Source organism: Ambystoma mexicanum, chromosome 5p (assembly GCF_040938575.1).
Source record: "Ambystoma mexicanum isolate Mex_15411 chromosome 5p, UKY_AmexF1_1, whole genome shotgun sequence".
Taxonomy (NCBI): domain Eukaryota; kingdom Metazoa; phylum Chordata; class Amphibia; order Caudata; family Ambystomatidae; genus Ambystoma; species Ambystoma mexicanum.
In genome coordinates this window covers 60,323,912-60,338,783 of record NC_090930.1, presented here as the reverse complement: position 1 = coordinate 60,338,783, position 14,872 = coordinate 60,323,912, and the positions used below count along the sequence as shown (strand labels likewise).

General features: G+C 50.5%; 1 protein-coding gene across 1 annotated transcript in view; it reads left to right on the top strand.

Annotated features, from left to right (window-relative positions):
* GDPD2 (glycerophosphodiester phosphodiesterase domain containing 2) overlaps positions 1–14,872 on the top strand; it is a 496,108-nt gene that overhangs the window by 422,601 nt on the left and 58,635 nt on the right. Inside the window, exon 7 of the mRNA XM_069612447.1 lies at positions 1,969–2,062. Coding sequence (XP_069468548.1) covers positions 1,969–2,062 — 94 coding nt within the window. The remainder of the gene's footprint in view (positions 1–1,968; positions 2,063–14,872) is intronic.

Genomic DNA, 14,872 nt, shown 5'->3' with positions numbered 1-14,872 from the left:
TACGCCGTGATAAGGCGCTGCAATGCTCTAGGTTTTATGGCAATCAGCACTGTATCGTCGGCGTACACCGTGATAAGGCGCTGCAATGCTCTAGGTTTTATGGCAATCAGCACTGTATCGTCGGCGAATGCCGTGATAAGGTGCTGCAATGCTGTAGGTGTTCTGGCAACCGGCTGGCAATCAGCACTGTATCGTCAGTGTATGCCGTGATAAGGTGCTGCAATGCTGTAAGTGTTCTGGCAATTGGCACCGTATCGTCTACGTACGCAAGCACCAGTAACCGTCAGTTCCCCACAATTGGGACATCCGTCTTCAGGTTGACTAGTGTCTCATAGACCCCATTTATGTACAAAGAGATAAGAAGAGGGGCCAGGACACAGCCCTGTCTCACACACATGAATTAACAGTGAAGTAATCAGTACAATGTCCTTGGTCACCACTCCTCACACAAGCTCTAGTGTTACTATGCAGGTTGATCAGAAGCCTTACCAATTCTGCGATGCTGTCTAGGGACCAGAGCACACCCCACAACTTTGTCCGATTGTTCCGGTGCATAAACGCCAAGTACACTAGCACCGACCTTGTATAAATGAGTTTACTCCGCCGGGCTATATGCACAGCATGTGAATCTAAGCAGATACAATCATCAGAATTGCTTTTACGTTAAGTAATGTATGTCTTATTCCCAACTTACTAGAGAGTAACACTCTTACTACACATTCCTATATGGCACCCTGACCAAAAGAATGAACTTCTGTGACTGTAACAAAACAAATAAGAGCTGGCCAGATTAACAGCCGACAGTGGCAAAGATGCTTCCTGTCTTCAACAACTGCCTCTTCCACTTCCGCTCTTAGAAGTGTAAACAATCATTCAAGTACTGTCACCAGCTGTGCTGTGCAGTAGCTAGACACACACCTGTTCCCAAGTGTCATAGTTGTGCCGTGGGGACCAGAGCACCCTTAGTCATGCGTCCATAGGCTCGGTGGAAAGTGTTGCTGGGTAGTACTGTTCAGTGCCCGCAAGACCTCAAAAGTAAGTTTTTGCATCCTTGCAACTCTCCAGATGCCAAAAATGCTGGGATTTTCTTAACACAATAGTGTCCACATTTTAAAAAACTAGAACGTTTTCTTTCACACTGGAAATGAGCGCGCACTGCAGACACGTTTCACTCATTGATTGTTAGCCGGTTACCTTATTCTGTAAGGTTTCCTCCATCACACAGACTTTGCACATATGTGCAGGGCCTAAAACCTTCAGTCTGTGTGCAGCCAGTGTAGGCGCCTTTTTAGTGTTACTCAGGGGGATTGGAAACCGAACACGTCTGTGACATTCATGTCGCTCTTTCATAACTTGAGAGACTGGTCTCCAGCTTAGTACTGCCTTTTCATGTTCACCTTGTGTCCAGGATCACAAGGTGTATGTTCACAGGGACATTAACTACTTCTTGCCAAATGACACTACACACTCCACTCAAGGTCTAAACCTTTTGGAGTTCTTTTTTGATGTGTCTATTTTAGGTGCGTGGGTTCATAATTTCAGTGAAGGTTCTGCTAGATCACTACAGCGCGTCATTTCCTGTTGGCCCCTTTCCTTTAGTAATGTATGTCGTGCTTCCCAATGAATCCTACTGTTGGGAAATTGAGGGCGGTGCCATGTCTGTGGTATGCAAATGAGTGCTCCTCCCCTTCTTGGGTCACTTGCCCTGCACTTGCGTCTGGGGCGAGAGCTCAGCGCTTGTTCCACGTCAGATCTCTGTTTACTCTGCCACCTTGTGTCTTCTGAGGGATTGGAGAATATGTTGGAAGGGTGGCAGAGAATAGTTATTAGCCAGGGATTCTTGTCAGAATCTGCTTCATATGCAGCAAGGGCATAACCATTGTTGCTGTGTTATTTGTATGCGACTCATTTAATGAGGATTCTTCCTGGCTAAGCTTATTGTCCTCTCTTTGTCTTCTCTGTCCTCAGGCGACTGGCCCCTTCCTGCACATTGGGGCTGTGGCTGGCGTCACTCTGCTGTCGTGGATTGTTGCAGACTGCTTCTTCCGCACCGAAAGCAAAGGTACACGCTTTTGACTGCACTTCGAGCACTGTGTACTCCACCCCCCCGCGGCTTCATGCCTTAGAGAGACATGTGACTTAACATGTGCCATACAACACCCGCAGGGCACATGAGAAGAACCAGAACCTGCCTTCTTAGGCCAGCAGATAGGAGATTGACACCTTTTTTTCATAAACAATTTCTTCATACATTGAATGTCAACATATATGTTGTCAATTACTCCCTCTTCCAGCCAACCCATCAAAATGGTGCTCACGCGCCACCTGTGAGCGGAGCAGGTCCCATACACGCGTGTGCAGGATCTCCCCGCCACCAAGGTTTGAGGCCGTAGTAGGGAAATAATAATTAAGTCATTGAAGGAACCAGGTGTGGCCAAGAGTATTGGGAAATCGGTAATTAAAAAAGTTGCTACAATCAACTACCTGAACCATTCCAACCAGAGAACAGAATCCCGCGTTCTGGGGGGATGGACATTTGGTCAGGTGGCGCTAAGAGGAAAGTAGTGTTGAAGCCAAATGAAAGGTAAGAGGAAGGTTGTTCCAGAAATGCAGAGGCTTCTGGGTCTGTCTTCTAAACCTTTGGGTTTTCATGGAACAGCCTCTCTATGTCGATAGGTTTTGCCACCTGGCAATGATCGACACTTCGACACTGGATATGTTTACTGCTGAAGGTGACCCGTTTTATAAGCCGGGCAACCAGGCTTAATTGATATTCCTGCCTCAAGGTGACCAGAATACGTGTTAACTTATGTTGCACCTTGTACAAGCGGGGAAGCAGCAGGAGTCCTATTGCAGACGTCTACGAGGTCGTCAGCCAGCAACTCATTTCCACATCTGCGAATAACATTGCTGAACTATGGCTCCAAGCAAAATGGGCCACGACGAAGGGCTTGGACCGATCAGATTTGACACCGGATCAACTCCAGTTAATGTGCTGGTTCAGCCAGGGTAGGTGTTATGCCACTTAAAGGCAAAGTTAACAACCATGACTAACCAGAGGAAGTCTTCTGTTTTGGCATGAAAAATTGTCTCCGCCTTCTGACTGTTTGGGATTGGATGTAACGAAGCCACTTTCCAGGATCCCTGTCTAGTGGCCATAAATCGAGGGACGCAGAGAATCGCTACCCAGAAAAGCCACTATTGGAAAAATACAATTTCCATAGTGCCCCTGAGAAACCAAAGCAAAACCCAAAATAGATTTGGGAAGCCGAATTAGGGGCTAGGGAGACATTAAGCATGTCAAAAGCCCCAGTCCTTTCACTGAAGACCGGTAAGATAGCAGAAAGTCGGTCCCAAGACTCAAAGATCGAAACTAAGCAGACAAACCAACCTCACAGGGAATACCTCTCACACAATGCCATTCTTCCCCAATTAGAAAACCTGGGACGAATCAAGGATGTTAGTCGCTCTTCAAGGGGCGGGAAGTCATAGGGAAACCTTTCAACACCAGAGGAGGCCCTGGGGGAAACCTAAACACTGCTAGAAAATTCTTAGCCCACTTGACTGCCCAACTGGAGCCCAGCATGCAGTCTGTCACACAAGCTGGCGCCTCAGCTTCTCTCTGTATACAGAACTTCAAAATGGCCACCAGGGATTTTTATAGTCTGAGCCCAAGCCTCAATCTGAATATGAGGAAGTGAGAGCTAACGGCCAATCCCAACACTCACACCCTTTAGGCTCACAACTGCAGACTGTCAGCCCTAATTCCAATTGGGGCAGGAGTGGTGGTGCTATATAAGCCCAGCAGCTGAGCCCAGTGGGCGAGTTAACAGGAGCAGGCGGCTTCTGTTTGGAGAAGGCTGGAAAGAGATTTTGCTGCAGAGGAGTGGCGCTTTACAGATTTTGAAGACCGGAGTCTGCCAAAGAAAGAAGCTGCAAAAGGGGCAGCAGGAGAGTGGAAGAGGGGATCCTTTCAGAATAGAAAAATGTATTGAGATTTAAAGGTCAGGCAAACCCAGGAGGGGCTTGTAGGTCAGTACCCGTAATAGAGGAAAGAAGTGGTGAGGCAAACCCAGGAGGGGCTTGTTAGGCAGAATCATATGCAGTACCCTTTGAGAACACCACATACAATTAAGACTACAAGTGACAGTACAAATTCACCTTTGGTGCAAGCCTGTACTACACAGTAAAAGTGCTAGCGATGGCTGAGCAGCCAGACTTATCTCAAGAGTAAGTGAGAAGTATCAAATAGTTACACAAAGGACGGTAATTACTATGATTCAAACAAACACTGACTCAAGGTTTCTGAGTAAAAGAATATACATTTATTTACACATCAGTTGTAAAACATTTCACTAAGGTAAAGCAGTTGAAAAATCACACTCTTAATACACCATACCACTCCCAATAGTTTACAGACAAGTTAAGCTCACAAAATGAAGTGGGAGCAAAATGGCACTCCAGAAATTTAAAAGGGAGGGAAAGACAAAGTTAGGCAGAAATTGAGTAACACCAACAAGTACGTACGCAGGGCAAGCTAGAAAGAGGAACTACAGTGAGGAAAGCAGATTCAAACAGGGCCTTGCCCAAAGTCAATGGGTCAGAGTCTTTTGCTCAAGATCACACAGTTCAGGGTAGTTCGCGGTTAAGTCTTTGCCAAGAATTCCGGACGAAGTTGATCGGCAGAAAAGTTAGTTTAAAGAAGAGAGAAGGACAAGCCCTTGGATTGGCAAAAGGTTTCACACCCCTTCACTGTGGTTGGACGAAACGAACAACCGGATTTGAAAAGTACCTTAAATGGAGAAGAAGGCTGTAGCTGAGGCGGACGTTCCTGGTAGTTCCTGCAGGCTCACGGTTCCTGAAGTGACTGTTGGACTGACATGAAGTAGGAAGACTGGAGGGTCCTGCACTGCCCAGCGAAGAAACCAGCAGCAGAGCAAAGCAACGAATAAAAGATGCGCTCCTTAAAACGCAAGCAGGGTGTGTTCCTCCTGGCTATCTGGTCCACTGTAGCTCTGTACAGCAAATACGACCAGAGAAGGGAGCCTTGCTTGGAGTTTGGGCAAACTGGTTGGTCCCACCAGCAGAAGAGAAGATTCTTGGAAGATCCTCCCTGTTGTTGGAGTATGAAGATTCGGACCTGCAGCAGGGCTTCACCGGGCGGTTCAGTCATTGTAGGGGTCCTCTTCTGTCAGCTCCTCTTCGGTTCTCTCGTTCCAGTGGTGACTCTGCCTTTCCAGACCCAGTAACCTGCTTTTTATGCAGTTTTCTCCCCATTCACACAGCAGGGTGGCTGTCCCGTTGGGACAGTCACCACAGCCAGTCAGACAAGAGTGCGACATGGGTCTCCTGACCCCTCCCTCACATCCTCTCCCCCCCAGACATACAGGCGCCTAAGGAGGGCTTCTGTTTAGAAGCCCACAAAAGGACGGTGAACAAAGGAACGAAACCTGGTTTGGTGCGCAGAGAAAAACACAAGAAAGACTTTTACACAAAGAAATGGTGAATAAACCCAGCCAGCACCGTATAGAAACTTATATGGTCTAGCGGGTTTAAGATCGAGGCTACCAAGATAGCCTAAAACAATACCAGGGTTATTTAAAAATAACCACGGTAGTTAAAATAGGGTAGTTACCACTGCCACCAGCCAGTCTTAATGAAAAGGGAGCAAAAAAAAGGGATAAGTATTAACCCTTTCCAGAACTCTCTTTAAGATAGTTTGTACTGGGTCTGTGAGTTTTAAGAGACTAATAAAGTCAATGGCAACTTTACATGTTCTGGGGGACAGTAGTCAGCCCCAGAAAATGGAGTTGGGAAGCCAAAAATACAACCCTGTGTCACTGCACTGAAGGTGCTGTGTAACACACAGTAGAAAGATGCCTATGGAGTAGGTGAGGCTCCACAGTCTATGAACACAAGAAAATGTTAGACACACACAGCAAAACACATGTAAGAGTGGGAAAAAGTACTCGGACTCTTACCAGGTGAAAAATATGAATCCTAGAAATCCAGCAAAGCTGCTGAGGGACTCAGTAGGTAAGGGCAATTAGCCATTCTGGAGAATTATCCCTAACAGGGCTTATAGGCCAGTACCTGTAATAGAGGAAAGAAGTGGTGAGGCAAACCCAGGAGGGGCTTGTGAACTAATATCTGAAGTAGAGGAAAAGAGGGCCGAGGCAACCCCAGGAGGGATTATGAGTTGGAGGGTAGAGCACTAGAATAAACAGATCACTGCGCTGATCATGGTAGTTAGGCTTGGGTCCTGCTGCCAGTGAGGGGTTCTTGGGAGTCAGTGCTCTTCCGTCCCTGTGTGTTAAAGGGGTTTATTTGTAAGAACCACATTTACCTGGGCGCTGGAGATCTAATTTAGTTGTTGGAATCAGCTCCGGTATATCAAGCAAAAAATAAGAGGTCATGAACCTTGAGTTAAAAGTTTAGCAGTGGTTTATTAACACACAAATACCGACGCGTGTTTCGGCACAGCATGGGTTTTTCCCAAGGCGTGTGTTACGTGCCCCAGTAACCCCCCTTCGCCCATTGCCCCTCTCCTACAATGCTCTTGTTGCTTAAATGCAGCTGCTGCATTGATGGGCTGTTCTTTCGACTTTGCTTCTAAAGCCTCCAAAAAAGAGTGATTTTTAGGCAAGACTCGGTGCTCGGCAGAGATTGAGTTTCCAAAGATGTGCAGCAAGTGCCAGATAAGGACTAGAGCGAGTCTGGCAGTGGTAGGGGTCTTTTGGTCAGGCAAGTGTGTGATTCTAGCAGCTGAAGAGGGCGCTGTTTGGCAGCATGCGTTTGCAATGCTGAACTTCAGGGAATGGAACTGGCAGAAAGAAACTGACTGGGAGGTGAAGGTTATTGTAGAGGATGAGGCCACGTGGTAGAGGTGTGCAGAGACAGACTGTAAATAGAGCCGTCTGAAGACAGGACCACCGTATGGTGCATGTACAGGAAATGTGACAGATGTGTTGATAATGAGAGAAAGAAGCAGCCTAGCAAGATACTCCTGTTCAAACCTGATGTTCCATGTATGCTGCATCAGACATGACCTGTGTGTGGCAACTTCAAAAAGCGGTGCATTGCCTTCTCACTCGAATGTATGTGGATGAGCACAGGTAATGCGTCAATGCCCTGGTGTGTCCACTGATGATGATGGTGGTGAGTGGATGAGCACAGGTAATGCGTCAATGCCCTGGTGTGTCCACTGAGGCTGATGGTGGTATGTGGATGAGCACAGGTAATGCGTGAATGCCCTGGTGTGTCCCCACTGAGGCTGATGGTGGTATCTGGATGAGCACAGGTAATGCGTGAATGCCCTGGTGTGTCCATTGAAGCTGGTGGTGGTATGTAGATGAGCACAGGTAATGCGTCAATGCCCTGGTGTGTCCACTGAGGCTGATGGTGGTATGTGGATGAGCACAGGTAATGCGTGAATGCCCTGGTGTGTCCCCACTGAGGCTGATGGTGGTATCTGGATGAGCACAGGTAATGCGTCAATGCCCTGGTGTGTCCACTGAGGCTGGTGGTATGTGGTTGAGCACAGGTAATGCGTCAATGCCCTGGTGTGTCCACTGAGGCTGATGGTGGTGAGTGGATGAGCACAGGTAATGCGTCAATGCCCTGGTGTGTCCACTGAGGCTGATGGTGGTATGTAGATGAGCACAGGTAATGCGTTAATGCCCTAGTGTGTCCACTGAGGCTGATGGTGGTGAGTGGATGAGCACAGGTAATGCGCCAATGCCCTGGTGTGTCCACTGATGATGGTGGTGAGTGGATGAGCACAGGTAATGCGTCAATGCCCTGGTGTGTCCACTGAGGCTGATGGTGGTATGTAGATGAGCACAGGTAATGCGTTAATGCCCTGGTGTGTCCACTGAGGCTGATGGTGGTATGTGGATGAGCACAGGTAATGCGTCAATGCCCTGGTGTGTCCACTGAGGCTGATGGTGGTATGTGGATGAGCACAGGTAATGCGTGAATGCCCTGGTGTGTCCCCACTGAGGCTGATGGTGGTATCTGGATGAGCACAGGTAATGCGTGAATGCCCTGGTGTGTCCATTGAAGCTGGTGGTGGTATGTAGATGAGCACAGGTAATGCGTCAATGCCCTGGTGTGTCCACTGAGGCTGATGGTGGTATGTGGATGAGCACAGGTAATGCGTGAATGCCCTGGTGTGTCCCCACTGAGGCTGATGGTGGTATCTGGATGAGCACAGGTAATGCGTCAATGCCCTGGTGTGTCCACTGAGGCTGGTGGTATGTGGTTGAGCACAGGTAATGCGTCAATGCCCTGGTGTGTCCACTGAGGCTGGTGGTGGTATGTGGATGGGCACAGGTAATGCGTCAATGCCCTGGTGTGTCCACTGAGGCTGATGGTGGTGAGTGGATGAGCACAGGTAATGCGTCAATGCCCTGGTGTGTCCACTGAGGCTGATGGTGGTATGTAGATGAGCACAGGTAATGCGTTAATGCCCTAGTGTGTCCACTGAGGCTGATGGTGGTGAGTGGATGAGCACAGGTAATGCGCCAATGCCCTGGTGTGTCCACTGATGATGGTGGTGAGTGGATGAGCACAGGTAATGCGTCAATGCCCTGGTGTGTCCACTGAGGCTGATGGTGGTATGTAGATGAGCACAGGTAATGCGTTAATGCCCTGGTGTGTCCACTGAGGCTGATGGTGGTATGTGGATGAGCACAGGTAATGCGTCAATGCCCTGGTGTGTCCACTGAGGCTGATGGTGGTATGTGGATGAGCACAGGTAATGCGTGAATGCCCTGGTGTGTCCCCACTGAGGCTGATGGTGGTATCTGGATGAGCACAGGTAATGCGTGAATGCCCTGGTGTGTCCATTGAAGCTGGTGGTGGTATGTAGATGAGCACAGGTAATGCGTCAATGCCCTGGTGTGTCCACTGAGGCTGATGGTGGTATGTGGATGAGCACAGGTAATGCGTGAATGCCCTGGTGTGTCCCCACTGAGGCTGATGGTGGTATCTGGATGAGCACAGGTAATGCGTCAATGCCCTGGTGTGTCCACTGAGGCTGGTGGTATGTGGTTGAGCACAGGTAATGCGTCAATGCCCTGGTGTGTCCACTGAGGCTGGTGGTGGTATGTGGATGGGCACAGGTAATGCGTCAATGCCCTGGTGTGTCCACTGAGGCTGATGGTGGTGAGTGGATGAGCACAGGTAATGCGTCAATGCCCTGGTGTGTCCACTGAGGCTGATGGTGGTATGTAGATGAGCACAGGTAATGCGTTAATGCCCTAGTGTGTCCACTGAGGCTGATGGTGGTGAGTGGATGAGCACAGGTAATGCGCCAATGCCCTGGTGTGTCCACTGATGATGGTGGTGAGTGGATGAGCACAGGTAATGCGTCAATGCCCTGGTGTGTCCACTGAGGCTGATGGTGGTATGTAGATGAGCACAGGTAATGCGTTAATGCCCTAGTGTGTCCACTGAGGCTGATGGTGAGTGGATGAGCACAGGTAATGCGTCGATGCCCTGGTGTGTCCACTGAGGCTGATGGTATGTGGATGAGCACAGGTAATGCGTCGATGCCCTGGTGTGTCCACTGAGGCTGATGGTGGTATGTAGATGAGCACAGGTAATGCGTCAATGCCCTAGTGTGTCCACTGAGGCTGATGGTGGTATGTGGATGAGCACAGGTAATGCGTCAATGCCCTGGTGTGTCCACTGAGGCTGGTGGTATGTGGATGAGCACAGGTAATGCGTCAATGCCCTGGTGTGTCCACTGAGGCTGGTGGTGGCATGTAGATGAGCACAGGTAATGCGTGAATGCCCTGGTGTGTCCATTGAAGCTGGTGGTGGTATGTAGATGAGCACAGGTAATGCGTCAATGCCCTGGTGTGTCCACTGAGGCTGATGGTGGTATGTAGATGAGCACAGGTAATGCGTGAATGCCCTGGTGTGTCCACTGAGGCTGATGGTGGTATGTGGATGAGCACAGGTAATGCGTCAATGCCCTGGTGTGTCCACTGAGGCTGGTGGTGGTATGTAGATGAGCACAGGTAATGCGTCAATGCCCTGGTGTGTCCACTGAGGCTGATGGTGGTATGTAGATGAGCACAGGTAATGCGTGAATGCCCTGGTGTGTCCACTGAGGCTGATGGTGGTATGTGGATGAGCACAGGTAATGCGTCAATGCCCTGGTGTGTCCACTGAGGCTGGTGGTATGTGGATGAGCACAGGTAATGCGTCAATGCCCTGGTGTGTCCACTGAGGCTGGTGGTGGTATGTAGATGAGCACAGGTAATGCGTCAATGCCCTGGTGTGTCCACTGAGGCTGATGGTGGTGAGTGGATGAGCACAGGTAATGCGTCAATGCCCTGGTGTGTCCACTGATGATGGTGGTATGTGGATGAGCACAGGTAATGCGTCGATGCCCTGGTGTGTCCACTGAGGCTGGTGGTGGTATGTAGATGAGCACAGGTAATGCGTCAATGCCCTGGTGTGTCCACTGAGGCTGATGGTGGTATGTAGATGAGCACAGGTAATGCGTCAATGCCCTAGTGTGTCCACTGAGGCTGATGGTGGTATGTGGATGAGCACAGGTAATGCGTCAATGCCCTGGTGTGTCCACTGAGGCTGGTGGTATGTGGATGAGCACAGGTAATGCGTCAATGCCCTGGTGTGTCCACTGAGGCTGATGGTGGCATGTAGATGAGCACAGGTAATGCGTCAATGCCCTGGTGTGTCCATTGAAGCTGGTGGTGGTATGTAGATGAGCACAGGTAATGCGTCAATGCCCTGGTGTGTCCACTGAGGCTGGTGGTATGTGGATGAGCACAGGTAATGCGTCAATGCCCTGGTGTGTCCACTGAGGCTGGTGGTGGTATGTGGATGGGCACAGGTAATGCGTCAATGCCCTGGTGTGTCCACTGAGGCTGATGGTGGTATGTAGATGAGCACAGGTAATGCGTCAATGCCCTGGTGTCCACTGAGGCTGATGGTGGTATGTAGATGAGCACAGGTAATGCGTCAATGCCCTAGTGTGTCCACTGATGATGGTGGTATGTGGATGAGCACAGGTAATGCGTCAATGCCCTGGTGTGTCCACTGATGATGGTGGTATGTGGATGAGCACAGGTAATGCGTCAATGCCCTGGTGTGTCCACTGAGGCTCGTGGTGAGAGGATGAGCACAGGTAATGCGTCAATGCCCTGGTGTGTCCACTGAGGCTGATGGTGGTATGTGGATGAGCACAGGTAATGCGTCAATGCCCTGGTGTGTCCACTGATGATGGTGGTATGTGGATGAGCACAGGTAATGCGTGAATGCCCTGGTGTGTCCACTGAGGCTGATGGTGGTATGTGGATGAGCACAGGTAATGCGTCAATGCCCTGGTGTGTCCACTGAGGCTGATGGTGGTATGTAGATGAGCACAGGTAATGCGTCAATGCCCTGGTGTGTCCACTGAGGCTGATGGTGGTATGTGGATGAGCACAGGTAATGCGTCAATGCCCTGGTGTGTCCACTGATGATGGCGGTGAGTGGATGAGCACAGGTAATGCGTCAATGCCCTGGTGTGTCCACTGAGGCTGATGGTGGTATGTAGATGAGCACAGGTAATGCGTCAATGCCCTGGTGTGTCCACTGAGGCTGATGGTGGTATGTGGATGAGCACAGGTAATGCGTCAATGCCCTGGTGTGTCCACTGATGATGGCGGTGAGTGGATGAGCACAGGTAATGCGTCAATGCCCTTGTGTGTCCACTGAGGCTGATGGTGGTATGTGGATGAGCACAGGTAATGCGTCAATGCCCTGGTGTGTCCACTGAGGCTGATGGTGGTATGTAGATGAGCACAGGTAATGCGTCAATGCCCTGGTGTGTCCACTGAGGCTGATGGTGGTATGTAGATGAGCACAGGTAATGCGTCAATGCCCTAGTGTGTCCACTGAGGCTGATGGTGGTATGTGGATGAGCACAGGTAATGCGTCAATGCCCTGGTGTGTCCACTGATGATGGCGGTGAGTGGATGAGCACAGGTAATGCGTCGATGCCCTGGTGTGTCCACTGGGGCTGGTGGTGAGTGGATGAGCACAGGTAATGCGTCAATGCCCTGGTGTGTCCACTGAGGCTGGTGGTGAGTGGATGAGCACAGGTAATGCGTCAATGCCCTGGTGTGTCCACTGAGGCTGATGGTGGTATGTAGATGAGCACAGGTAATGCGTCAATGCCCTAGTGTGTCCACTGATGATGGCGGTGAGTGGATGAGCACAGGTAATGCGTCAATGCCCTGGTGTGTCCACTGAGGCTGGTGGTGAGTGGATGAGCACAGGTAATGCGTCAATGCCCTGGTGTGTCCACTGAGGCTGGTGGTGAGTGGATGAGCACAGGTAATGCGTCAATGCCCTGGTGTGTCCACTGAGGCTGATGGTGGTATGTGGATGAGCACAGGTAATGCGTCAATGCCCTGGTGTGTCCACTGAGGCTGATGGTGGTATGTAGATGAGCACAGGTAATGCGTCAATGCCCTGGTGTGTCCACTGAGGCTGATGGTGGTATGTGGATGAGCACAGGTAATGCGTCAATGCCCTGGTGTGTCCACTGAGGCTGATGGTGGTATGTAGATGAGCACAGGTAATGCGTCAATGCCCTGGTGTGTCCACTGAGGCTGATGGTATGTGGATGAGCACAGGTAATGCGTCAATGCCCTGGTGTGTCCACTGAGGCTGATGGTGGTATGTAGATGAGCACAGGTAATGCGTCAATGCCCTGGTGTGTCCACTGAGGCTGATGGTGGTATGTGGATGAGCACAGGTAATGCGTCAATGCCCTGGTGTGTCCACTGATGATGGCGGTGAGTGGATGAGCACAGGTAATGCGTCAATGCCCTGGTGTGTCCACTGAGGCTGATGGTGGTATGTAGATGAGCACAGGTAATGCGTCAATGCCCTAGTGTGTCCACTGAGGCTGATGGTGGTATGTAGATGAGCACAGGTAATGCGTCAATGGCCTGGTGTGTCCACTGAGGCTGATGGTGGTATGTAGATGAGCACAGGTAATGCGTCAATGCCCTAGTGTGTCCACTGAGGCTGATGGTGGTATGTGGATGAGCACAGGTAATGCGTCAATGCCCTGGTGTGTCCACTGATGATGGCGGTGAGTGGATGAGCACAGGTAATGCGTCAATGCCCTGGTGTGTCCACTGAGGCTGGTGGTGAGTGGATGAGCACAGGTAATGCGTCAATGCCCTGGTGTGTCCACTGAGGCTGGTGGTGAGTGGATGAGCACAGGTAATGCGTCAATGCCCTGGTGTGTCCACTGAGGCTGGTGGTGGTATGTAGATGAGCACAGGTTATGCATCAATGCCCTGGTGTGTCCACTGAGGCTGATGGTGGTATGTGGATGAGCACAGGTAATGCGTCAATGCCCTTGTGTGTCAACTGAGGCTGATGGTGGTATGTGGATGAGCACAGGTAATGCGTCAATGCCCTGGTGTCCCCACTGAGGCTGATGGTGGTATGTGGATGAGCACAGGTAATGCGTCAATGCCCTGGTGTCCCCACTGAGGCTGATGGTGGTATGTGGATGAGCACAGGTAATGCGTCAATGCCCTGGTGTGTCCACTGATGATGATGGTGGTGAGTGGATGAGCACAGGTAATGCGTCAATGCCCTGGTGTGTCCACTGAGGCTGGTGGTATGTGGATGAGCACAGGTAATGCGTCAATGCCCTGGTGTGTCCACTGAGGCTGGTGGTATGTGGATGAGCACAGGTAATGCGTCAATGCCCTAGTGTGTCCACTGATGATGGTGGTATATGGATGGGCACAGGTAATGCGTCAATGCCCTGGTGTGTCCACTGATGATGTTGGTATGTGGATGAGCACAGGTAATGCGTCAATGCCCTGGTGTGTCCACTGAGGCTCGTGGTGAGTGGATGAGCACAGGTAATGCGTCAATGCCCTGGTGTGTCCACTGAGGCTGATGGTGGTATGTGGATGAGCACAGGTAATGCGTCAATGCCCTGGTGTGTCCACTGATGATGGTGGTATGTGGATGAGCACAGGTAATGCGTGAATGCCCTGGTGTGTCCACTGAGGCTGATGGTGGTATGTGGATGAGCACAGGTAATGCGTCAATGCCCTGGTGTGTCCACTGAGGCTGATGGTGGTATGTGGATGAGCACAGGTAATGCGTCAATGCCCTGGTGTGTCCACTGAGGCTGATGGTGGTATGTAGATGAGCACAGGTAATGCGTCAATGCCCTAGTGTGTCCACTGATGATGGTGGTATGTGGATGAGCACAGGTAATGCGTCAATGCCCTGGTGTGTCCACTGATGATGGCGGTGAGTGGATGAGCACAGGTAATGCGTCAATGCCCTGGTGTGTCCACTGAGGCTGATGGTGGTATGTAGATGAGCACAGGTAATGCGTCAATGCCCTGGTGTGTCCACTGAGGCTGATGGTGGTATGTGGATGAGCACAGGTAATGCGTCAATGCCCTGGTGTGTCCACTGATGATGGCGGTGAGTGGATGAGCACAGGTAATGCGTCAATGCCCTGGTGTGTCCACTGAGGCTGATGGTGGTATGTAGATGAGCACAGGTAATGCGTCAATGCCCTGGTGTGTCCACTGAGGCTGATGGTGGTATGTGGATGAGCACAGGTAATGCGTCAATGCCCTGGTGTGTCCACTGATGATGGCGGTGAGTGGATGAGCACAGGTAATGCGTCAATGCCCTGGTGTGTCCACTGAGGCTGATGGTGGTATGTAGATGAGCACAGGTAATGCGTCAATGCCCTGGTGTGTCCACTGAGGCTGATGGTGGTATGTGGATGAGCACAGGTAATGCGTCAATGCCCTGGTGTGTCCACTGATGATGGCGGTGAGTGGATGAGCACAGG